Here is a 26,823-nt window from a genome sequence, read left to right on the forward strand (position 1 = left end):
ATAGTGAGGTTTCTGCCCCCACTAAAAATTTTTTTTCTAAAATCATTTAAGTGATTTGTCCCATATTTTTGAATACATTTCGGAGTACCCTGGCTGAGCAAGCATTATTGTGGGACACCCCCAACCCACTTTGAAAATTTAATGGTGGGGGACCAGCAAATCCTAGAACCGGCCAGGTCTGGCAAGCATTACGGAAGCCTTGATGAACACAGTAAAGATAGAATATCTTATTTTTTCACAGCCGAAGAAGTCGGGAGCACAGGTTTCTGTCATGCATTATCCCAGGTGTTCTGTGGGGAGGGGGGGGCTTTGTGGGGAGGGGGGGGAAGGGCTTTGTTTTCCACTTCCCGTTGTGGCCTACATGTCTCACCAAGGTTCTTTTTACAGAGTTGTCTCTCATGACCCTGCTATCTGACATTTATTAATAATAACACACACTGGGGGATAGTTCACCTTGTAATGATGAAGCACTGTGTTCCCCACATGGACTGTTCATGCAAGCAGGAAGGAGAGGCACAAAAAAAGACATAAATAGCAGCGCCGGCTTCATAGAACCGCCTCCAGCGGCCGGGCAGGACGTGGCTCGCCGCTCTACAGCATCGCTGTTCCTTTTTGCACTTCAAGGCTCATTTATTATTATTTTGCAAAGGACAATATTCCATTTTTATTTGAGGAACAAACCTTGAACGTCACCCATAAGCCGCTTCTTTGAGACACTGCTGGGTTTAAAACCAAATTCAGGAAGCCTATAAACGATCACAGGCGGCTAATCGGGTGTTCCAAAATAAGGTAACTGTTAACCATTCATCGCTAAGTTGAGGTGGGAAGATTCATGCGAAATTAGCACCAGCTAATGGATGTAAATGTTGCTTATAAGTGTCATTATGACGCAATACAATGGCACCGACTGTAAAAAAACAGGCTCGGCTAATGACAGGGAGCCGCTCGGAGCTTCCGAAAGCAGGGATCTCCTCAAGGCCTTCGGCGTTTAAGACGAGCGGCACTCCAGCGGAGTTTGGGCCGGTGTGCCGGACCCCCCCGTCTGGCCTTGATCTCGTCTCCCCTTCTCTGGGGCGGCCACAATGGGCCACTCACCGCTAACAAAGGGGCTTTGGTGAGCCGTGGGTTTTAATGGGCCTGCCGTCTGAAGGATGCCCTGTTCAGGCCGGCCGCACCACTTTCGCATCCACCCCCCTGTCTCATTAGCCTCAGCTTGGCAGCTGTAATTCCCCCACTCCTCTCTGCAGTGAGGCATTTTTCAGCCCCCCCTCCCAGCTCCCCGGTCATGGTCTGGTCTACTTTTCAGAGCTCAAGCCCATTAAATGATAGACACAGACCACATGGCGGCCAGGAGCTGCCTGTGTATTTACTGCACACAGGTTACCGATTCTGCTCCAAAAGCACTCCAACTATCCTTTTTAATAACACAAAGCACTCTCATGATTTTTGGAGTATTTACATATATCTTCTATTAAATGAGGCTTCATTCTGTTTGGCTTGCATCTACCCCCTGAATGGTGCAAGTTGCAATATGTATCTAGTTAAAGATTAATTCACCGCTTATCATTTTCATTTATAAGATTTTTAGAACACCGATTCATATATCCTTATAGCAGTATATTTGTCCCAATTTCCCCCCTATACACACACACAGACCCCTAATAAACTTTATTAAATACTAAATTTTATTATTTTAATTTCTTGGTATCATATATTGTGTACTGGCATATAATATGTTCACATTATATTTTATATTTATAAAGGTCAGAATTTTGAAATAGGTCTGTTCCCACCAAAAAAACGCGCAATTCTGTTGTTTAATTCCTTGCCTACCCTCCCCGCCCCCAGTTTGAATTCCTCTGCATTACAATATATACTTTTTATACGGCCCCAACACTGTAATAATGAACTCAGAGCCTGTAAGTCTGATGTTAAGCTATTAAGAAGCTGCCATTTGCCCAGAATAGTTCAAATGTTTAAATGTTAAATGGCACAAGAATGAGATGTCGGTGTCACCCACAAGGTGGCGATACTGGTCACGCCCGACCGCATGGCACAGGTGGCACAGACGACAAGATCTGAGAAGGGTTTGGAGGATAAGGTTTGAGGAAGGAGGCTCCTCCATCAAGTCTCCACTGGAGTCAGCTTAGAGAACGCAGTGGTGTGGTGTGTTAGCCACCCTCCTACATATGACAATTTGATTACCCCCCCTCCTGCCCCACCACTCTGTTTGCTGCATTTGTCCAATACATCTTATTACTAATTTCATGGCACAGGTTCTCCAGCAAATTCTCTCACATCCAATCAGAGGCAACGGCGGTCAGCTGACTCCGCCCTCTGTCCCAGCCCCATCCCTCTTGAAGTGCTCATGTTAAAATCATAACTAGGACAAATGGGTTGAAACATGTCGAGCTACTGATGCGGGTTTGATATAATATGAAACAGTGAAGCGATGGTACCTGTGATGTCGCTGATGCCGTTTAGGTATTACTTAGGCGGGATCGCCATAGCGACGGCCCGTGGAAAGGCTGGTGGGCATCCCCGTTCTTACGCATCACCCTTATGCTAACTGGTAGCAGAACTTTACAATGGAGGTTCTCCACACTTACCCTGAATCTTCTGGCACCCACTACACTCAGGTTAACCTCATTTCAAGCTGGGAGGACCTAGTGACCCTACTAGAGGGGAGATTTATCAATGGGGGGGGTCTGATTTTCATGAAGATTAATCTTTAACTAGATACATATCGTGACTTGCGACATTCAGGGGGCAGATTCAAGCAAAGATGATCACAATATTTAAACTAATGAATGTACATTTACTTTGGGAGGGTAAAGAACATTTTAGGGGGAGTTAAAGCCTCCCTAAAACAGCCCTAGCGATGCTCCTGCTCTCTCTCACTCCTACCTCCAAGTAAGTCCTCCTTTCTAAGCTAATCTCAGCATTTTTAACCATGTAATATATGGTTAAATATATTGCCGCCATTGCTCCGCGGGAAATGCCCGAGTGGAACAGCGAGTACAGCACCTGCTCTGCTCACTCGCGGCGTCCTCAATCTTTCATGGAGCTGAGGGCCTGCGCAGGGAAGCCCATGACAAACGGCTCCGGGTCCGCCGGATATTCTCCCAGGAGCCGGAGCGCAGGCTCGCTTCCTGGGGCTGGGGAACGCTGTCACCATCCCGCGCCAGGGCTGTTCAAAGACTGGGGAAGGAGTAACTGGTGTGCGCTCTCTAACTGAGGGCATCGCCGTGGAAACTGGGCGTGACAAATAATGGGAGAATCGCGCCCAGAGGCTGCACCCATCAGCATTTTTTGAATTGTTAAATTAAAAATCATTCAGATTCTGATGTTTTATTTATATTACTAGTAGTGATTTAGTGCATTTACTCAGAGACATGTAAAGTTTTATGCTCTATATTGCAGTGTATTTTTTATTAAAGATTTTATGTAAAGTGTGTGACTGCCAAAAGAGCTGCAGGTTCGAATCTCTTATGTAAACTGCGCATTTCACAGCAGAGCTGCTTCAAGTTTCATCTGAATTCAGTGACCGCAGGCCAGTTTTGCACTGTAAGAACCTCGTAAGGATCAGTGATGACAAGCACGGTACAGACGCAAAGATGATCTGCCTCGATGCATGTTATGCAACTTCTTATGCAACCGATTGCATTGCTGCTCCTGCAGGAGCATCTTTCATGTGCATCCCTGGGGCCAAAGCGCACGGCATTTACATTACAGCACGCACATACGTAGATGGTGCATTTCCTGCGTGCTGCTTCACGATCAGGACTAGATGAGATACCAGGATCCCGTCCGCTCCTCACTGCCAGCTCATTCGCTGCCGACCCAGGCCTTTTCTCTTTAATTGAATATATTTGAATATGATTTGAATAAATGATTAGCCACCGAGGGCTGTTCTGACGGAATGCCAGGCCGGTACCATCCCTGACACGCCGAGGGGATCCGCTTCCAGATCCGACGGCTTTTCCTGCACCGGCGTCCCCCTGCCGCTGCCTCTGACACCAGCCCTTGTCTTCCCCATGCCCTTGAAGGACGGCGATTTGGTACAGCCAATCACAGCACTTGCGAGCATCTTGGGGAGAACGGTGGGTGAGGCATGGTTTAATTTAATCTCCCTTTTATTGGAAATGCATGAAATCTTTAACTTTTAATTTAACTCAGCGCCCACCCCCACGTGGCCTCTCTGTTGATTGGCTGCTGACGGCTCGTTCAGGCACGCCCCCACCCCCCCCGAGTCACGCCCCGGCTGAGCTCTCACTCGCCCCTGACACATCATCACACACCCTCACTCCCCTGCTCTCTGACAGCAGATATCTCCACGACTCGTGTGCCTTCATTTTACCCGGCAGAAATAAGACTGCAGGTGACCCTCCTTTCTAAAACACCTGCACAGATAACTATGCCGAATTCAAACACCTGTTATATAAATATTTATAATCTATATATATATATATATATCCATTAATATTATTTCTTATATAACAGGTTCATGTTATATATGCATATATTATTACTTATATAACAGGTTATATATCTATGTTATATATGCATATATATATTAAATATAGATGTACACATATGTATATTTTGCTGACTGGGTGCTTTTTGGGTGACACCCCATTCTCTGGAAACGCAAGACACTGTGGTGTGTGGAAATCCTAAAACGGTGGCTGCTGCTGTGACGCTGAAACCACCACATCCGGCATCAGCAATCACACCGTGTTTAAAATCACTGTGATGAGGCATCTTAACCTTTCAAATGCTCAGCTGAACAGTAAGCGAGCCTCCTGATTGGCTGTTTAGAAGAGCAGGCTGTTTGCATTAGTACGCCATTGTATATAATAAACTGGTTACCTTCAGTTCCGAAGTCCGTAATTTGGACCCACACAACAACATCTGCTGCCCTGCAACTTCCTACATTGGAAGTCGTCCATCTCACTCTGCCTCACCATGCATCTCTTGATGCACAAAACATCAGTTTGGCAAAAAATAAAAAATTGAGGCTGCACCGGTTAATTTGAACATTAGCATTAGCGCGAGCCCGGCGCCGCTATCGACCCGGAGAGGCGCCCCACAGCTGGGTCCGGCGCGTGATCGCGACAAAGCGCGCTCCACATGTTGGTTATCTCACGCTGATAGCCGGCTAGCAGGACGCTAATAAATCTCAACACCCTGACAGCCCCGCACTTCCGCTCGCATTTACAATCTCTGTAAAACCACTCTAGAGGAAAATTGAAGTTGCAGTAAAAAATGAGCGAACAGATACATAAATAAACCTTTTTCCCTGTGCTGTCTTTTCAGACGTATGCCCCGGCTGTGGTTTTTCATTAAGGGACGTCTAACAGCTTTCGCTAATGCTAAAGTTGCCGTCACTCATGCTGCTGTGAAGAGTAGCTCCGACACGAGACACGAGACTCTGCTCTCCGAAAGGATTTAACGTTAATTACAGCGATACGAAGGCAGGGGGCTATGCATTCCAGAAATATAAGAGTTTTAAGTGTTTGTTTCATTTTAGTTTGTTATCATTATTTAGAGCTATGATCCAGCCTTACAGGCCGGCTGAAGGGGCAGCTTTTTGTAAGGTTCCGTTGCTTCTGTGTCTAAAGAAGGACAAGGGAACAGCCATCAAAATACATAAGAGTCTTCTGAAGAGAAAAAGCTACTGGTGCAAATAGGGGACCTGCTGTTTGGACACTATGCTTGATATCAGGAGTCAAAGGTGAGAAGACACTGACTCCGTAGCGCCACCTTCAGGCCATAGAAACAAAGTGACAGGCTGCATGTCAGCACTAAACACTGGGGCCTCCCACCCGAGCCCCGGGGCCCCCCAGGACAGAGTGCAGTCTGCAGGGAAAAAAGAGCCCCAGGATGTGTCTGGATGGGTGGACCATTCCAATCAGAGCCCCCCCTCCCACTGACCAGCTTTGCCGATTCTGAGCAGAACCGCGCTGTAATATTTACGCCGGCCGTTCAGGATACGGGAGGGTGCAACCGCAGGATCGGCAGCGGGGGGCAGCGCGGCTGGCCCGACCATTGGGCGAGACGCTGGGAAAAGGGGGTATGGCTTGTCGACCATTGGGCGAGATGCTGGGAAATGGGGGTATGGCTCGTCGGACACATTCGCAGGTAACATTTTTATTAGTCCAGCTTCTCGATGACTGGACAAGGCGGAGGACATTCTGTCAAAAAACCCACGCCAACCCCCACCCAGGTCAGGACTTACGCCGCCTTGCGCCTTTGTCCAAATCAAGATCCTAGTCATCAGTCAGTGGTTTGTTTGAACTGTTACTAAATCATAATTCCAGTTTTCGTCCCTAACACACACACACTCACACACACTCACACACAACTGCATAAGTAAATCTTCCACTGGGAATCAGGAACAGACATATAAATATATGCGTTTATTGTGTACGGAGAAAATCCGCTAATATAAATGGGGTGACTTAAAAAGGCCCAGCTAGTATAGCTCTGTCTCAATCAGCATTGTCACCATTTTCTAATAATAAAAAATACTGAACATTTTGCCATTTAACATGATGCTTCCTGGTACAAAAGGGAGGAAACACAGAGGGGTTTGCCTCACAGCCGTGGGGCTGCGGTGCCTCCCGCTCTCGTGGGTCTGGACCACATGCCGCGCTGGGGGTGGTCAGCTGGCGAGCCGGACACTCATCTGGCTCTCTGTGCTATTTCTTTGTGCATTACGATTATCCCCCCCCCCCACCCAGTTAATGGGAAACATCACCCCACTCACTGTTGTACACCCTGACAGAATCCCACTAACCCTGGTTATTGTGGCCTAATAACACTCTCCCCCAGCCACGGTAGGGCAGCATTCCTGCCAACAAGGCTTCGGGGGGGGGGGGGGGCGGTTAAGCACACAGAAATAAATAAATAAACACAGGACACTGTCGTTATTTAACTTGATCATCACTCTCTCTGCGCACATGCACAGCGGCCCCATGCTGGCAGACGTCTCACTCCACACCATATGCTCCTTGCTGACTGAACTCCCTCAAATCTGCAGCTCTTATCATTAAAAAAAAAACAAAAAAACAAGCTAATGGAAAAAAACAGGCTTGGAAGCGACCCCTCCAAACCTAAGCAGACCATTACATAAGAATCATTTTACAACACCAAGTTTTCTTCCAGTTTCTTCCAGTTTCAAAGCTCTTCTTTCATGTTCAACACCTGAAATTTCCCCATCATGTTTCTGTAATGTAGCATTATTCATACACATTTAGATATTGTGAATTTAGCAGGGTGTGCATCTCTCTCTCAAACAACATGATACAGACCTAGACACAATACACTGTGATTAAACTCTGATTGGATACAATTTAAATAGGTTTAATTTCATCCAATGTTATGTATCGAATTGTCCTCCTTTTGAAATAAAAACACATTCAAAACATTTTTTGAAAATCACCATATTAACTTTTCACTGCAAAAACCATCTGAGACTATATATTGCTGAAGTTGATCATATGATCTTAACAATAAGAAGCATGACAGTAGTGTGCTTTAACACGTTTTATCGGATTTTGGCAGTATTTGGAGACACTTGAACCAAATTTCCAAATCAAACCAGTTTTGTATTACGCCCCTAAAAACGAGCTCAAAGCAGGCTGGCTAACTAAGCAAACTGTGATTCTCTGCCGGTTCAGGTGTGTTACAGCACAGAACCAAAACATATCGGCGACAAAACTGTGTATAAGCTGACGACAGATTTCTATCATACCGACACGTTTTCAGAATCTCGCTAAACAGCAGAACTTCCTGTCCTGTGAAGCTGGAATCGTCATGCTGTTACAGGCAGCCCACTGCGCGATACACAGGCCACGGGCCTGGTGGCCATTCGGTGCGCACAGAAACGCTTGGCTCAGCCGGGGTCTCGCTGCCTCGCAGCTGGACAGCTTCCCCAGGAATGCAGCGGGCGCCGTGTTTGCCGTTCGGCAGCTGACGGGCAACAAACGGCCAATTCTCTCATTAAAAAAAAAAATGCTTAAGCGATTCAGTCGTGTTTGAAGCAGGAAAGCAATGCAGGAAAACATCTGAGGCAGTTTTATGGCAGGGATAGCGTGTTCCTGTGGTCAGTCGCAGGAGGGTTTACTGCAAGTGCAAATTTTTCGGGAGAAAGCCAGGAAAGCTGGCGGAGATGTTTAAGAAAACGCGTCCGTAAATAAATAGCTCCGCTGGGTCTGGGCCCCTCCGTGAGAACAACACATTTCTGCGATCGTGTTTTTCAATCTCAGGGAGAGAATTTAAAAAAAAAAGAAAGAAAAGAAAGGGACAACATGAAATTCGGGCACAGGGTTAGGGTTAGGGTTAGGTATAGGGTTAGGCACCCCTCGAAGAGTAGTGGATCAATCGTGCGCATTCCAGTCTTAGTGGCTGCCCGACGGACACTTCCGGAACTCTCCGTGCGACGGTGCCATTCATTCCTCACCATCATAGCCATTCCATAACAGAATCCCTCCATTTTCTTTGTGACCTAATGCCAGGCCAGGATGCTCCATATTTTGAAACAAACACCCCCCTGGCAGCTCTCTCATCTGGCTGAAAAACAGGTCCCTTCCCATCCCCCTCCATCCCTGGACATGTTGCCTCCAACAGTAAAGAAAGAGCCACATTCGTCTGTAAAAACAGGCCCTGGCAGCCAGACGCAAGGACGACCTGCGGTTCAAGGAAGCCCCACTCTGAGTGACGTCAAACCGGCAGCGCGGGGGGGTTGTGATTAACAGGTTCCCCGCATTGTCTGCAGGACGCCCACGCTCCTCGTCGGCCGTGTGAAATCACCCCATAGACTTTGGCACCGCATGCTGGCTCATGTTAAAACGTTTTGCTAGATTAAGCCATATCAGACCTGGGGGGGTTACACTCACCTTAGTTGTGCAAAATGTTAATTAGTACAAGAAAAGAGGGCTTATCGCCTTCCTGCGAAATCCTGAAGACTGATTCCTCAACCCCAAACGGTCACAGCAATACTTGTTGGTGCAAGTTTAGATAAATTGTTACATCAGTGCCCCCCCCCCCACTGCCGGTGGGAGGTGCAGAACACGCAGATTTACGTATCCGTGCTTTAAGGGGATGACGCACCAGTCTCGACCTACGCAGCCGACGACTTCGCCTCGTTCCACCGCGACCGTGGTCCCTGTGACTTCAATCATGCCGGTTTCATCCGCCCGACCAAATCATCTCCCGGGTGCCGTGGCAGAAAAACATGGAATAAGTAATCATGGAAAGATGGCACCCCAATAGACCTCGAGGCGGGTGACAGTGCTCTCCATCAGGGGCCAATCGCAATGCCCTGACTGGTCTGAATCACTCCGTCTCGGGCAGATCCCACGGCTCATAATGGCCAGGAAAAAGGGGAACGGATAGATGACAGCCAGAACTAGGATTAAGGTGGGGATCACACACTAAGGGTTAAAATCCATGTCATGTGGTGACACTGATGCAGCGGGGAGGCCAGCGGGATGCTGGGGGTGGAGGGACACGCGGTACAGAGGGCAGGGCAAGGCAGGTGGAGGAGGCGGGGCCAAGTTGCCGGAGGAGATGGGGCAGTAAAGGGGAAGGGGTGGAGCAGGGTGGGCGGAGCTTACCGCAGGTAGTCCCGCCGGCAGAGGATGAGGTTGGCCTTGGTGTAGAGGGTGGAGCCCACCTCGCCAAGCCGGCAGTCACAGCAGGCACACTTCAGGCAGTCCTCGTGCCAGTACTTGTCCAGGGCCTTCAGTAGGTAGCGGTCCTTGATCTTCCGGTTGCAGCCAGCACAGCCCTTGGGCTTGGTGTCTGGCTGGACGGAGAGCATCTGTATACCTGCAGGAAGGAGGGGAGACCATCTAAGGGGGTGCCTGAGAAACCTGGGGGCGGGGGGCAACATCGCAGGCCTTGTCTGAAGGAGGTCATAAACGAGATCAGCCCTGTCTTATTATTTCAGCTCTAATATTTTATTAATTTACACATTATTACTAATCGGAGAAAATATCACCTGTTGTTGGGATATTAAAAAGAAGACATGCCCGAACTCCGCTCACAGTCATTTACCCTAATGACCGTACAGGTAAACAGGTAATATCCAAAAAATCTTATACATAAACATGGACTTTGGTTAAGTTTAAAAACTGATTAAAACACAAAAACATTAATATTAAAACGAGCTCTCTGAATTCAGTACTGCTATTAATAGAAACGAACTAAAATACGCGCAAGTAATTAATTCCAGCTAACTGTACTCTAAAGAGATACATGGGCATTGGTTTAGACTCACGCACGCGCACACACACCCACACAACGCCGCTCACTAACTCTCTCCCCCCCCCCCCCCCCCCATCCCTTTCCTCCGGGGACCCGTCCCAAAGCCTTTCTGCAGGAACTGCCATTGTCTGCCCCTCCTCGGGGTGTGAAAGACTTTTTTTATTGAAATGCAGGAGTAACAATGTGGGCTCACGCACAGGTCGTAATTAGCATTCTTCCTTCGTACGGGCTGGGCGAGCGTCCTCTCTTCTTTTGTGCGTGATCAACCCTTAAAAAAAGTTCCCCTTTTAAGTGGGATGGTGTTTCGCAGCGGTGCTATATCACGTTGACGTGTGCATCTTGCCCAGTAATGAATAAGGAAATGTTTAGAGGGGAAGCCAACTTGGGGTGAAGAGTGGAGACGCTCCGCCGGCGAATAATGATTTGTTTATATGTTAGTTCGGTGTTTAGCGGTGACAGAACAAGGGCCTCTCCCGACGGCGAAATGCACAAAAGTTTGCAATCCTTCCCCACACACATCCGTTTATTTTACTTTATAATGAACAGAAAAACACGCGATTGCTGGAAACAAGGCAGCACCCGGCTTGTAGGACTAACTTTTTGCTCCCATCTACCACCTGCACGGAAAAGATCAGAATCACTCAAATGAGGAACACACAGCCGATCGGGAGTCCCAAGACTTGCAAGTTAATTAAATTGTGCTGAGATGCACAAGAAACGGCGATTCCTGCGACCTCGTTTTCTGGATTGCGTTACAGCCCTAAAAGAATGAGGCCACCCTGTGAATTGTCACATCCGAGACGTGATTTTTGTCGCCGGTTTACGCGAGGCCACGCCCACGTGTACCGCGGGACAAGTCGGGATGTCAGACACGCCTGCAAGCCACCCACCTGGGCTCATATTACTCACGGGCGCTTGTCACCCTGCGCCCGTTCTTCGAATCCCAAGAATGCAATTAAGAGTCATCATTTCGCCGTATGCGCTGATTAGCAATAATACCTACATTTTTCATCTTACAGTACAGTTTTCTAAAGTAAAAAAGAAAGAAAAATCACAATGAATCTCAAAGGTGCAACGCAACCAAAATGAGTGTCCGTTAGTAACTGGTCATTGGGTGAAAGACTGCACTTAATACTGATTGATCCTTATATAGAGATTTACGTCGCTTTGGAGAATACTAGCAGGACTTTGGATTTTTTCCAGTGCTGGAGATAAACAGGCCTACCTTTCGCCATCTTTACAAACTGAAGTCAGAAAATAACGATCAAACAAGTACGACTGGAACATTGTGCCGACAAGAAAATTGAGAAGCTGGGGCTGATATCCTTATCGGAACAAAACAGACCACTAAACATATTCCTGAATTCAAATGAAGGTAGTTGCTACCTTTTAATACAACTCAAAGCCTACCGCACAATGAATAATATTAACAAGTAAAAAATACACTAGAGGGGCAATATGAAATAAGCCAGATTACAATAATTGTCTAATACTTTTTTATTAAAGTGAAACATGTTTGGAGTCACCAATGTGAATTATTTTTAGAAATGGCTGTACAAATTTCTGCCAATAATTACAAAATGGCAGGCATTTCCACAGTGCTGCAGAAGAAATTTAACATTTACCTGCACTGTAAAAAACACAGTAATTTCACTTTTACCTGCCAATTTATTTCTGTTACTCTGCTACTCTCCACTCCTGAACTTTAATGTTGCATAGATCCTCTCATTCCTTTACGCTCTATAACCTAAATGCTCGGCATTCAAAGTGCAACGTTAATGCCGTACTTTAATATACGTGCTGTTGAACTATACGTACAAAACCTATACAACTGGTTTCAAAATCGCGGAATTTCACTGTGCTTCAGAGATGTAGAATATATGGTAAAATGCATCATCAATTATTCCAGTTAAGCAGACAACACCCAGAAAGCAGAACAGCGACGAGCAGCAAAAAACTAACAGTCTTTAAATGTTATAGAAAAGTCACGTTACCATATTTAGGTTTCAGGATACGAGCACCTGTATACATCGTGCACATTCTTGTACCAGTAAGATCATTCTCTCATATTAAACTCCTTTGAAACTAGCACCTTAATTTTGTAGCAGTTTGATAACACCCGGAAAACCAGTTCAATTTGTATAATAAATTCTGGATAGGTCTAATGTTTTCCATTATATATAAACACTGACTGCTCAGCACACATAATACCATCTAATGTAGGCCTATAAGCTGTATTTAAATCCTTGTGCTTATCATCTTAAGCTGTTTTTATCCAAATACACTGATTCTAACTCAGCGGATCCTTCATTTCACACTGCTAAGAGGCTGTTTTCTATTAATGAAACTAATTTTGCAAATGACTGCCTTTACAAATTTGCAAAGTTTAGTCTATATAATACGAAAACAATGCGCCGTGCAGTATATGTATTTAAGATTTAAATTACTAACTTTGAAAAGTATCGCATGATTGGTGTTTGGCTCCTTCAAAATAGGATATTTACTTAAGTTTCAACAGTAAAATATACTTCCCATAACAAGTTAGAATAATAGTAAGAAAACACAATTTAAACGCTATCGCATTAGTAATAGCACACTATTTTATTTCGTTTCGTTAATAAAAGGGGAGCTTTTAATTGGCTGGATTGGATTGTAAGCAGAAACCCTGGTTGATTGCCTCTTTTGTCCATCCTTGCTCTGTATCGTTCATCCGCACCGTCTCAGCTCCGCTGTTTAACACAATGAAGTACCCGCAACTCATTAACAAAGGAAAGAGTTTCAAGTCCCCTTAGCTGTAAACGCGGGGTTTTAGTTAAACCCATCACGTCTGCAAATACAAATTTCCATTACGCATCTTTACAGCAAAGCCGCACATTATTCAAACAGCACTCTGTTAATATTACAATAAGGCCTATATACCAAATAAATAAAATTAGAGACTGCGAAATAAAAGATTATTTAAGAGTGAGGAGAGGATATCGTTTTCTAAATCAGCATTTTAAGTGATCGCTTGGAGTTAGTCCCAAACCCGCTGTTTATTTTGCAATAAATTGAGCGCGATCGCTGTTTATACTTTGAGCGGTTGCAAGGTGCGGAGACTCACTCGCGTACCGGGAGACGGAGCGGAGAAGCAATTTAATTCCCCCGTCTGCTCATCAGAGCCGCGGGACTCAGGGATGCTGACATTTCCCCCACTCTTATCAGTTTAATTACAGTTACCATGGCAGCAAAGTGCCAGCGCTCGGCAAAGGCCAATGCGACAATGCTGAGATTTGCTACAGCAAACCGATTGCCCGGCCGAGCTCCCCCGCATAATAAAAAGCGAGTGGGGATGGGGGGGGGCGGGTGGTGCGGTAGAAAATGAGGGGGGGGGGGGGGATCACTTTTCGAGTTGTCGTTTCCCGTCTCAAGTGCTAAACGTTTTATTTTGAACAATCACCGGCGGCACTGTGCGGTTTCCCCCCTGGTTAGGCTGATAAAGTATCGCTTGTCCGATAACTTTGCGCTGCCATAGCAAAAGAGTCCGAGCATTTCGCTTTCAAAACGCGAAGCTCAAAGCAAAAGAAATTAAAAAAAGACTTTCACACTGTCAGGCATGTATGCATAACCGATGTAAACTTATGCTGCCTATTAATAGTATTATTCATTCAAGGCGATATATAACTAACCTTCAGCAAAAATTGATGTTATGATCCCAAGTTTATTTTTTTCGGAAAGCGGCATTCCGAATTTCAAAGGTCGACACGTCGTAAAGCTGATTTTGAAGAAGCAATACTATAAAGTGAAAACCGCACACGAACATCTTACCGAAACTTTTCTCCCTTTTCTGCATTTGTTGACTTGCTCCAGCAGTCCGTCTCCTCCGAACCAAAAAGACAAACAAGCAAAAGAAAAAAAAAAAAAAAAAAAAAAACACCGCGCGACCAGAACCCGAGATCCGCGTCTCTCCGGGACAAAATGAGCAGCTGTATGCGCTCACGCCGGGGGTGGCTCGCTATTGTTCCGGGTAACGATCCACCTCACCACCGGAGGAAGGACAAGAAAGGGAAAAAACAAAAAGATGAAAAGAAGGAAAAGAAACCGACCAACGATACGAGGAAGGGAGGACAGCAGGTCTCACGTAAAGCTCGCCCGGCGATCGGGAGCCGCAGCAGCGGTGTCTGCCTAAGCGAGTGAAGCTGAGCGAATGACAGTGGAGGACAAAGGCACATGTATACCCCCTCCACGGCGCCGCGATCTCATAATCCCCCATGCTCCTCGCTCACAGAAATGACTGAGGGCACCATGGAGGAGTCTGATCGGTGCACAAACAAAAGCTGCATAACCGAATTGAAAATTTGACCAAAAGCCTAAACACGGAGCAGGATGCGGGAAAAAACGCGACAATCCCGCAACAAAGACTTTATGAGCGTCACTGGTAAGACGGTAAACTGCTTTTTTCCCTATAGGACTCTCTCTCAGATGACTCGCTCTCAAGTGATTGTAAACTACCGAAAAAAACTGCTGGACATCGAGAGATTGTGTGCGGCACACAATGAACATTATTATAGCCTGTTATTCTGCTAACTACGACAGCATGACTTTATGTAGCTCTACACCTTTCCGACAACTTGTGTGGCGTAGCCTTGATAGGTACCAGAACTCGGAACAAGAATAAGGTGTTAAACATTAAAAGCATTTTAAGCGATTCACACATCCCCACACTCTGAAGCTTATAAGTGCCATCGCCACATTAATCGTAACACAGTTGATACTGTAGCCTACATGACAGCTGAAACGTGATTACAGCCATTCATTTTGACGCCTGCAGGAAATCATAGCAAACAATATACTGACAACAGTAAGCCATAACTAGACATACACGCTCAATACTAATATTAATATATCACCACTTAAATTTGTTTGATATTATTTTTAGATTGACCTCTCGAAAATACAGCATAAAATGCATTTTATTAATTTACAAAAATTGACGTAGTATTTTAAAACCATATTACTTGTATTCAGACGTACAACGAGAGAAAAAAAAAACATCGGCTGCACTTTACTCACCTTATTAGCCAAGTTATGCAAAGGACTCAGTTCAAAACAGGTACCGTAGTGCACCTTTCAACAATATCCCCACTGAACTAAAAGTTCACAAAATCGGCATTGCCCTACTCGGGGGTTAAGCGCTGTTTAAGTTAGAAACGGGGTCCGCATGGATCCGCGACCGGGGGGCTCTGCAGCCAGCTACAGGTGTCCAGTTTCCATCCGAAGCCGTGCTAGTTCTGATGGGCTCAGAGCAACTTACCCATCGGTGACTGAGAGATGTTCAACAGAGAAGCGGGCCTTTATTATCTACAAGCCCGATCCCTCACCGGTGAGACATAACACGGCATAGAAAAGGTCATTCAGTTATTACCGCGAACTCGAGTAATGCGAACGGGCGAGTGCACTCTCACACGCATCCCTCTCTCTCCCTCCCTCCCTCCCTCCCTCTCTCCCTCTTTCCCTCTCTCCCCAATACACACACACCCTCACTCATCCATACCGTCATACTCACACCCACGGCACCAAATGCGCTAAACCACTGATGTATTGCTGTCCCGTGTAACTACTGCAGTGAGACAGCAATTTCTGTGGTAGGTCAGATATTTAGCTTTTACAGATAAAAAAGACAGCCTGGGAATGTTTTAGGGCAACCTAATGGTCTCATCGTATGGGTTGATATCAAAAGATCTCGCGGTATTACAGGATCAATTGATGGTGTAAGGAGGGGAGGACGGAGGGTATTATCCCGTCTTGGACTCGGGTGGACTGCCGGTTATGCGGGGCCAGACGCGCAGTTCACGGCTGTCGGATCCGGATCTGTAAGTGAAACCTTAACAGCTTCAGCTGCATTTTATCGCTAAACGCCATACTCAGTTAACTTTATCACATAACCTTTGCGTATTAAACACAGAATATACACTTAAAAAATAAACCAAATTTCTTTGTAAGTATATCGTGTCTAATAAATGCAGCGAAAGCAGTTATGAAGCAGGGATAAACGTAATGCACGGTGCGGAGGGCAGTAAAATGACAGTATTAATTTTCCACACAGCATTGAAATGAAAGCTGTGGTTTTTATACAAACACTACACGAGCTCTTGTCGTTTCTGTGATGCGGCACTTGCGTGTCACGGTATGCATTTTATTCGTGAGGAGTTTCAACTGCTTTATTGAACTGCTTCATTAAATAAACAAACACACAATGAAATAAAACCCCCCGTCTGTCTCACTTCTTTGGAGAAAAAGAAAAATCGATAGCAAAAATCGAAGCGACGGATTGCCAGTAAATACGGCCGGATAAGTTAGAAATAAAATTGCTTAAACCGCACTGATATTAATACTGTTTAATTCACATCGATCTTTACATGATTAGGGAAATTTTCGTTTTTCAATCCAATAAGTATGTACCTCTACACAAAGAACACTTTAGTGTACAGAATAATCCATTAAAAAGTTTTAATGAGTAAAAACAGTCCTTTAATTACAAGTAAAACAGTCCAGGACGTTTTTATGCTTTAACTTTAGACTACACGTCTAAATAGAGCACCCCTGCGGCGCACTGACACACTCTGGATAAGCGCCTTTTCCTCAATCTGCTGTGTTTTCCACGTGCACGAGACAGTGTCAGGTGCGCTTTGTGTGGGAGACCCCTGTCTTAACCCTGTGCCACTTAAGGGACACTCTGACCCCTTCAAACATGCCTGAGGTCATGCACACCTGCAGAGTAAACACGTCTAGTGCCCTATATAATGTATATTTTAAACATAATTTTCCCTTGCACACTGCTTGGCCATCAGTCTCAATTGTCTGTTTATTTCATCGTTTATTTCACATTATGTATTTACGCCATTGACAGACATTGGCTACCAAAATGAATTTGATGCGAATTTTAGAAACAGTTTGCTGCAGAAATGCATGCGGAAACTGTAGCAATGTATTTCTTGAGGTGTGTATTCATTTTGTTGGATCATAGATAATTAATATAACATTTTTGCCCTCAATTTTATTTTGACAAATATTCACGTGACCTACTTTATTTTCTAATCGAGGAGTTTAGGTGTTAGTATCTAAATGATGTTTTTAACTTTTGGTTTTAAGGTTAGACTGATATAGACTGATATGAGGTTGTGAATTGTTGTTATATTTAAATCTATTATCATAAGCAGAATAGAGAAAGTAGGCTACAGCTTATAAAGTGGTGTACGTGTGAAACAGCAAACACTTCACATATATAAATCACATAGTGGTGAATTGTAATACGACACTCTTGTAAAATCCACACGTAACTTACAAGTTTCACATACAGAGGTAAATGCCCCATTCACACCATATGTTACAGCTATCATCGGTCATTCATCATTTCATTATACATAATTACATTATACAGTGTCTTGGGAGGTAAATTAATTCCTTTCCGAATCGTCCAAAATAAGCAAACGATGACACAGTGCGGGTTTGTTTAAGGCCAGTTTATCACACACTGTCCCTTGCATTTTTATTCTAGTCAAATGTTACATTTACTATGCAGAAACACATCAATGTGATAAAAAACACTTTTTTCATATGTTTAGCATTATAATTACATAACCCCATTTCTGTAGCTATCAAGATCTGATTTATGCTCAATATTTGAACAGATTCGATATTTAACCTACTCTATGAAACATCATAAACACTACATGGATTTTAAGTGTTATATTTATGAATTTAGTACGCTATACACCATCATTAGAGAAATTACTATTAATAACATAGAGTATATTTTCATTTATATCTGAATGTCAATGTTCTTCCAGAGCCCATATCAGATGATCTCCATAAGATCATAAGAAGCATATTTGAACAACTCACTGTTAAGCCCAACTTCAGCGTGACGTCGGGTAACTGAACTGAGCGAAATGTTCCGTTTCTAGCAGCTACATAAGCCTGCGTTTGTGTAAATGTAGCAAAAAAAACAATGCATCTTTCCCAACACGCGGATGCACTCCCCGCCTCCCAAAGCACTAACGCTGCTCCCCTCTTCCCAGCCAATTGAACAAGCTTTTTAAAGGAGGAAGAGAGGACCTGCACGTATACGCATGCAGAACGGGAGGAAGAAAGCGCCATGGCAGGCAAACTACGAGGCTAATGAGCGCTATTAAATTAATTACCATAATGGCAAGATGCTATTTGATCTCCCCTCTCCCTAGTTTTACAGTATAAAGCTTTTCCCTTTAGTGGAACTTCTGCGATTTGCCGCCACTGATCAGCGTGTCTTTGTAAAACCCCACTGCTTTAATTAAAGCAGAGCGAAGGGCCCCAGTCGTTATAGTGACATCAGCCCGTTTGTTGCAGGAGTTGAGGTTTCCCCTCCAAGGTGCCAGTAGCCCTCCGCTGGAAGAGCCCCCTTTAATGGGACGCCCCGTCATCCCGCGGAGTTTCAGGCACCTACGTGTCCATTTGCTATTATTCCAAAGCTCATGGGAAGTATACCCCCCCCCCCCTCCGCTTTCCTTGAGAGCAGGAGCGCTCCATGTGCTGGGTGTGTAGACCTCCGCGTTTTTTCATAGACATGAAAAGAAGAAAAAGAAACGGCTAAATTAGATGCCATGGCACATTTTAAGAGAGAAAATCAGAACCGGTGGTTAACTTACGTGCTCCACGCCATTCATTTCCAGCCTAAAATGTGACGGCGATTAGACGGGTCATGAAATACTCTTTTCATTATTAGTGATGAAATGCATTAAAGTTGACAGGGTATTACCTGCCAGTAATTAGGTTTTGTCATGAATTAAATTATTCTAGAGTGGGCTATCTTTCCGATCGTGCAATTTTCAGATGTTTTAAACCGTGCAACAGAGGAAAAAATGGGGAGGTGGGGGGTGGAGAGGAGATGAAGGGGGATCTAACCCCCTCTGCCATTTTTGCCCTCCTTCGCTCTTATAATCATATGAATTATTCACAGAGGAAAACATATTGAAAGAAGAGGGGAGAGCGTGAAGGTAAAGTACCCGGGTGGATTTGGAGGAGGTGATTCCCAGCCTACGGGAGCCGGGAATATAACCGTTTTCCGCTGACACCTTAGCAAAAGGACATCATTAACGCTCAGCGAAACTCTGCTTGTTATTTCGTTGCCCCCCCTCCCGGAACACACTGGTCTCTCTCTCTCTCTCTCTCTCTCTCTCAATCTCTCTCTCTCTCTCTCTCTCTCCCTGTCTCTCTCTCCCAATAGACATGGGGGGGGCAAACATAGAGTGAAAAAAAAATCTCCGGCTTAATGCTGCCACCGCAGCCAAAGGTTGTCTCGCGCAAGGCAAGCTGTTCCTTTTTCTCCCGTGAGTAAATTAAGAGTTTAATTACTCCGTCTCAAGGGGATATTTTCCCCCCAAAAGGGCCGCGGTAAAGAGCCATTTCCTGCTCCGATTAGCCCATCCCGGGCCGCCTGTTAGCTCCCCGTCAGGACTTTTCATTTCCATAGAAGCACCTGCTTAATCCTCCTTTTTAAAATCCTCCTCCTCCAAATATGGGAAGCTCCGGTAACGCGGACCAATCCGGCGGCACACAAAGGGAAATAAATAGCCTACCTTTTCTGAAAGGGGGGGCTTCGGCGGAAGAAGAGATGCGAAGTTGTTAAGTGTTTGCCTGGACTTTCTCGGGAGTTGAAATTCTGGGCGGAAAAAAACGGACAAGCGGTGAAGATTTTCCTGCCTCCCGGTTTCGTTTAGAAGAGCAAAGGAATGTGGCCTAAGCAGCCATCTCTCTGTTTTCATCTCCTCCTCTTTCTCTCTTCTGTCTGTCCCTCTTGTTGTTTATCGCGTGAAATGAGGGAAAGTTAAACTAAGTCGATACAGATACCAGGGCAGGTTTGGTCCGGCAGGGATTTCTGAATTGAGGGAGGGGGCTCAGTTTTAGCGGGGGTGGCAGCCTCAGCACAGGTCACGGCGATGGCCACGGTGCAAGGCTTCTTTTCGGAAGCGGTCTTTGGGACAGCAAGCCGCCACCTGCCCCTGTCTCCGCTGTATCTCTCTCCTCCTCTCTGCTCCTCTCTCTCTCTCTCTCTCTCTCTCTCTCCCTCCGCGCCCCGCTGCTGCGTGAGGCAGACCTGAGCGGGCCGCCTCACCTCCTTCCCATATTTAAGCTCTCCTCCAGGTCCCTATTCAGCAGCCTCCTCCAACTCATCCAAGAAGCTGACAAGCACTGTTAGAGAAGGCAGTACATGTTGCTCTAATGGACCTCATTAAGTTCTACTTACAGATGTTCTCTTAACATAATTGATCTGCAGTGAGTTGAGAGGATGGCAGCCTATTCCCCAACCCCCAATTATGGCCGGGTAATTAGATCCCCAACCTCCAATTTTTCACACTCACCCTTCTAACATTCCAAAATATCAAAGTATCTCTTTCTCACAAAGCAACCCCCCCTCCTGCACCCCTCCCCCCCCCACCAGCCTGGTACCCCCTTGCCTCCTCCACCTCCCCCCACCCATGACTCCTCGTCTCTGACAGTATTGACAGTTGGATCTGCTAACCTTTGTAGTGAAGCCAGATTTAATAGCGCATTCGCTCCATTGGCAGAGCTCAATCTCTCTTTTTTCCCTCTCGTTCCCCTTTTTCTCTCCTGTTTTGAGACACTGTGGGAGAAAAGCGAGGGAGAGAGAGGGTAAGACGGAGGCAGGGGGGAGGAAAAAAAACTTACTTGTATAGTTTGTACTTTTGATAAAAGGTTGTAATGATAAGATGTGTCAGAGGAGGCTGTTTTTTTCATAATGGCTTTTTATCTTTATTAATTCCTCTGATGGAAACTTTGAGGAACAGTAAGGCTGGGGGGGAGGGGGGGGGGAGGTAATGCTCTGAAACGGTGAAGAGGAACACGCAGGGGGGAGGGAAAGTGACGGAGCTCACCTGGGACAGATGGAGCCAAAGTCGCTCTTTTATAATGCCAATCAATGGTACTGTTATCACCACTCTAATTAGAAAGCAGACTAAAACAGAAAGCACTCTGGGAAATGGTAATGTTATGGTTTTGCACTTAAAAGAGGAGACATTTTTTTGTGTGGCACCGAAAGGGGGGTGGGGGGGGGGGGGACGTGAGATTGGCGCTGTCAAGTCCTTTTGCTAATGGGCAATGTTTGCCCCATGTAACTCCGTGCTTGTTTGTATATTTTAAACATATAAAGAGTATGCTGCAAAGTGTGGTTCCTGCTTTTTTCCCCCCATTTTAAATGTATGATGGTTTATGGGGAACACCATCGCACGGTGACTGTGTCTGTGCACATGTCGGGGGGGGGGGTGTGCCTCTCTCACCTGCACGCCAAACCTGCACACTCTCGCACGGGTGTGCTTCCACAAGGGAAGACACCGGCTTCACCCTCTCAAAGGGTGTGGGGATTTAACTGACGTCCATGTCGCCCCCCGGTGGCGGTTCTGATATCGAGGCGGTTCTCTGTGTAGAGTGTCCCGGTGTCGCTCAGGTCTTAATGCCGGTCATGTTTGTGGACCTCACCTCACATTACATGCTTTCAGAACCACCCAAATGTCTGAAAAATAGCCTGTAAACAAGCATAATATGGACAGCCGTTACAAAAAATAATTTCATGGGATATTGGGACAAATGTATTTATCATAATATTATAATTTACTGCTGGGTCTGTTTCTCTTTTTGGCGAGGGGGTGCCAGCTACAGAATGACAGTTCAAAAAGTTATGTATTTTGTTCCTTCGGTCACACAGAAGCTGACCTTGGGCTTGCGTTGGCCCGAGCTGGAGAGGAACCCAAGCAGCTGCCATTAGGAAAATCTACCCCAGCACCTGCGAGTCATTTTGGCCCAATAAAACAGCTCCCACAAAAAGTATATATATGTATATATATATAAAACAGAAAGCACTGGAATGTGTGGATTAATGCATATGCTACACTACAGCCTTGGCTCCAGGCAAAATCAGGGGCCCCACCCAGGAAATTAGAGGCCCTGTCCTGCCTCGATAAATTTTACTGCCTGCACCTCCCCCACCCAAATGACATCTGTGGTTATCTGTATAATTCTCTCTTGTTTCTCCTTAGCACAAGTGACCTGCTTGGGACCCCAGCCTATGGACTCCAGAGAAGTTTATCCAGCCCTGAGCACAGGGCTTCGCTTTAGCCCAGCTGCATGTGGAAGGACAGCGGATGTGTCTTGTGCACAGCGCGCTGGGCTGTGATGAAGGGCTTCCACCATCTATCTGCCATTACACCTGTTAACCATGTATCGTACAGCGTGCTGGAGAAGCATGACATGCTCTATATATACATCCAGCATGGGGGGGGGGTTGAAGCTTAGGAAGGAGGTTTAATCTTAGACAGGGGGACACATTCTGCTCAGTGGGCCTATCGCTGTCACCAGCACTGTAGAGCAAGCATGAGGACAAGGCATTATGGGTAATATGACATATGAAGTTAGATGCTGACTGCGGCGTGCTCAAAGACACCAGATAAAAAGAGTTACATAAATTCCAAGTTATTAGCGCTAACGTTGCATTTTTTTATTCAGTTGTTTTGATGCCGGGGATTGAATATTAGAACATCTTTTTTTTTTCGTAAACGAGGGGTGGAGAGAGCCGGTGAGGGCTACATCTGAGGCTGCATCGTTAGAGAGACTGACACGGGAGAGACCTGCTCTCGGCTGCGGAAAGCGGCGCTCGCGATCCGCGTGGGAGCACAACACAGTTCGCGAGGCACGTGAGACGTCGGCTGAGGAGCCTCCCGCGGTCCCAGCTCCACAAAGGCAGAGAACAAAGTTAGCAGATCGTGCCGATTGTTTACAGGAGCGCGGCTTCTGAAAACGCCGTGAGACGTTCGTTGAGTGGAAAAAAGGAATTCTCTCGACATCCATTTAGCTCTGTTTTCACGTTCGGCAGTTGAGCAGTATGATCCTACAGCTAAGCCCTGCTGCTTCTGGTCTGGTGACATATAACCCTCCAGATTCAGCTGTTTACAGGTAGGAAGACATGGATAGCTGCAGCCCCTGACCCAACCCCTGTAGGTTTCCTGTTCCTCTGCGTTGAGGGGAGCAGCATGCTTTGCAGTATCTGCCATGGAGCCCTGGCAGAGACTCAAACCCTTGTGCCAGAAGTTTGAGGCAACAGTGCAAACCACTGTGTCACCATGCTGCCCAAGTGAAATATCCTTCTGTCTAAAATGGGTGCATTGTTAGGTGCTCATGATGAAAGCAACAGGATAGTAAATGTTTGGTCCAACTGCTTCTCCTGGTCAGGATTGCAGAGGGGTCTGGAGCCCATCACCACCTGGGCTGCACCATGGACAGGAAGCTGGATGAATAATAGTCAACATATCTAATATTTTTGGCGATTTTTGATAATCATAGTATTGAAATGGATGGTGCAATGGGTGATACTGTTGGGTCCCACCCATTCAAAGCAGTGGGGGTGGAGTTTGCAGGTTCTCATCTCTGGCTGCTCTGATTTCTTCCATCAGTTCAAACACATGCAGTTTATTGAACTGGAATCTCTAAATTGTGAATATTGTGTGTGCAGCCTGTGAATGACTGGCACCATTGGCAAAGAGCCCCATACCTCCTGGGACAGATTCCAGACTCCCCATGACCCTGTACTGGAAAGTTAGAGTAGGAGACCAACGGATGGATTATGTTTTATTGCTCTTAAATACGAGAGGATTTCAGTAAAAATGACGTGTCTAGCTCTGCACCCGTCCCTGTGGTAATAATATCCAAGGATGGCCCATTCACAGGTTCTGGAGCCTGATTCTGGTGGCCGCCGAGGCTACAGCGTACAGGAAGGGATGTTTGTTAACAATTTCACTGCATGTTCTCAGTGGGCTACAGAAACGCAAGGTCAACCGGAAAAAAAAATATATCATGCTACAGATGTAAGTAATTTAGGAAGCAGACCTCCCGGGCAGCAGCCGACCCAGACCAGCTCGCGGTTCCGAATGACGTGGCCGAAGATCCGACGGGTGGCCAGGGGAGTCGAGGCCCGGACGCCTCAGCCACGGAGCCAGGGGACGGACAACATGAAAAGCAGCAGTTTTTGCCGTCTGCACTGACTGCTCTGCGGCACATACGGCTGAGATGAAGGTGAGGCAGGAGATGATGTAACTTATTAAGTGCACGTCATTAATTTGGTGTAAAAGGTCAAAATACGAACGCATATAATATCGCAGTAGGATATCTTTGGATGGTAATGGATATTTGAGTGGATACATCTGTAGGTCAGAATTTTAAATTAAAGAGAAATGCTGTTAAAGGTCTGAATGTGACTTTGTGAGCGAGTTTGGGTGTGTGATGCGAGTGTCCTGTGAAGGCCCCTAAGTGACCCTGCTGTCACCATCTTTCAATATACTTGGTACCTGTTGTTTGGCAAGCTAAGTTACTTATGTGACCCAACAACTTCATGGGGGGAGGTATGTGGCTCAGCTGGTCACCAGTTCAAATACCATCCTTCCCTGTTAAAAAAAAAATAACTAGCACCGGATAGTTATTAGGTCTGTTCTCTACCAAGGCATCCGGGGAACAATCACTGTTTCCCAACCTGCTTCTTGGGGATCCCGATACAGTCCAATTTTTGCCAGACAGCTTCCAGCCAGACAGTTCACATTTTTGCAGAAATGTATCGTGTCCGAGTACCAGTTTCAGAAGCACTGGCATGGAGAAATGCAGTGATTTTAGACTGACGTCATTCCAGAAGATTCCGGTGAGGAAACAGAACGAAACACTAGGATTCCCCATCAGGAATGTTCTCGATGTCAGTGGTGAAATGAGGATTAATCACATACTACAGCCCGCCTTTGCTGCGCTGTCACATGATGACACAGAGGTGTCCAGGCCCATGAGAGAGAAAGTAAGTGCCTGAAATTTGCGTGACGTGGATCTAGAGAACGCTTGTTGCGTCTTTTCACTGCGCATCACGCGCCTCGAAGCACCTCCTCTGATGTACAAATAGCACTTCTGGAACGCACGCTGTCTTTTAGCCTCGAAAACACAGGCATATTGATTTGATAGCGTGTCAAGGTGGTGGGGGGGTGGGGGGGGATTCTGGTGTAACACAAAGGTGGAACGGCGTTGCAAATGAACGACTCAATTCCCTGGATCTGCTGACAGTTACCCGCATGCATGGAACCCAGCCTTTTATATTCTAGCATCCTGTGGCATCCGCAGATCTGACAGCCTGCCCACGACACCCCCATTCATGTTTTTTTTTCCCCCCGCTGAAAATTAAACAGCAGCTAAATATGAGTGACTGATCCCTCACCCATCTCCTTACTGCAGACAAGCAGGGTACCGACCCAACAACCCGCTGATGTTAGTCCTGGATAATGAAAGTGCAGAAGTTCAAGTCGACCCCGTAAGCTGCAGACAGCCGGTATGGCAGGAGTGCGTATTTTTTTAATCCGCAGCTTATTCACCAGCAACCTGAACCGGAATATTTTTAGAGTTTCCGTATATTATAAGTGTGATGCACTCAATACTGTCTAAATTAATGTTCCTACTTTTTGTTCTGTGCTTCCAGGGATGGGCTGCTGGCTCTCTCAGTCCCTGTACTGGATAAGGAGTTATGGAGGATGGACAGGTGGATGGATGGATGGATGGATGAATTAGTTAACAGTGCATGGGAGTTTTACTTACACAAACATTTTCTGAGGGCAGAATGAAAAATGATTGGTTCAGAGAGGTAACCAATCAGATTGTGGAGGAGGTGGAATGTAACAATCAGATGTCTTGGTACCACCTCCTCAATTTGCATGGGCCCACCTCCTCTACAGTCTGATTGGTTACCTCTCTGAACCAATCATTTCCCATTATCCCCTCAGAACATATGTGTAAGTAAAACTCCCATGAGCTAATTAACATTGCTATGATGGTGCACTGCTACCTTAAAAAAAGTAATGCAGAAGTCATTCTAAGCAAAGTATGTTAAACCAAAGTATGTTCACACAAACAGGGAATCTCCATTTGCCTATGACTCTCATACATGCAGTAGATACACAGTTAAGACAAGACAATGGTCACATTCAGTCCATTTGATAAATATACAATGAGCATGTTATTGTATTGTGTATGTGATTGATAAATGTACAAAAAGTGCAGGAGTCCATTTTAGTGTAAGGAATGATGGAATAAATACAATTTGTGCAAAAAATATGACAACTAACGATAAATGGGTGCTTGTACAATTTCATGTGGCTATTTTGGCGCATTTTAAACACTTGAACTGAGACCTTAAGAAGTATCAAAAACTAAAAAGAACCTATAATTATAACCAAGTGCAACCCCATACTTATATGATATTTACTTGTAACTAAGAAAATTAGCTTTACGGGAAACATCAAGTGCTCCACTTATATAGAGGTTATAGAATCGTGGGTAATTATTACCCGCCTTTGAATGTCTATCGATTTTTATCTGGGTTGGTATCCAACAGTAGTTGCACTCAAATTCCTGTGTTCTGGCTGAATGTCTCTCACTGACTCCAGTATACCTGAATGGCAATCAATCAGCTTTAATCCGAAACCAATTTACTCCAAC

At 45.6% G+C, this 26,823-nt stretch overlaps 1 protein-coding gene and 1 long non-coding RNA gene across 12 annotated transcripts in view; one reads left to right on the top strand and one right to left on the bottom strand.

Annotated features, from left to right (window-relative positions):
* lmo3 (LIM domain only 3) overlaps positions 1–20,464 on the bottom strand; it is a 44,277-nt gene extending 23,813 nt beyond the window's left edge. The window contains exons 1-3 of one of the 10 annotated variants that reach the window (XM_072710588.1): positions 19,872–20,464; positions 18,160–18,839; positions 9,624–9,837 (exon numbers count right to left, since the gene is read on the bottom strand). In XM_072710588.1, the coding sequence (XP_072566689.1) occupies positions 9,624–9,829 (206 nt within the window). In that variant the 5' untranslated portion in view covers positions 9,830–9,837; positions 18,160–18,839; positions 19,872–20,464. The other 9 variants (XM_023827116.2, XM_023827154.2, XM_023827101.2 and 6 more) reach the window with 9 other exon arrangements.
* On the top strand, positions 14,646–26,437 carry LOC111851867 (uncharacterized). 2 transcript variants are annotated; one of them, XR_011989884.1, is made up of 5 exons: positions 14,646–14,692; positions 16,012–16,127; positions 22,347–24,375; positions 25,567–25,671; positions 25,808–26,437. It is a non-coding gene; the product is annotated as an uncharacterized lncRNA (long non-coding RNA). The 2 variants fall into 2 exon arrangements; XR_002840114.2 differs by lacking the exon at positions 14,646–14,692 and adding an exon at positions 15,715–15,899.
* The last annotated feature ends 386 nt before the right edge of the window (positions 26,438–26,823 follow it).

The sequence above is a fragment of the Paramormyrops kingsleyae genome, chromosome 1, assembly GCF_048594095.1.
Source record: "Paramormyrops kingsleyae isolate MSU_618 chromosome 1, PKINGS_0.4, whole genome shotgun sequence".
Lineage (NCBI taxonomy): Eukaryota > Metazoa > Chordata > Actinopteri > Osteoglossiformes > Mormyridae > Paramormyrops > Paramormyrops kingsleyae.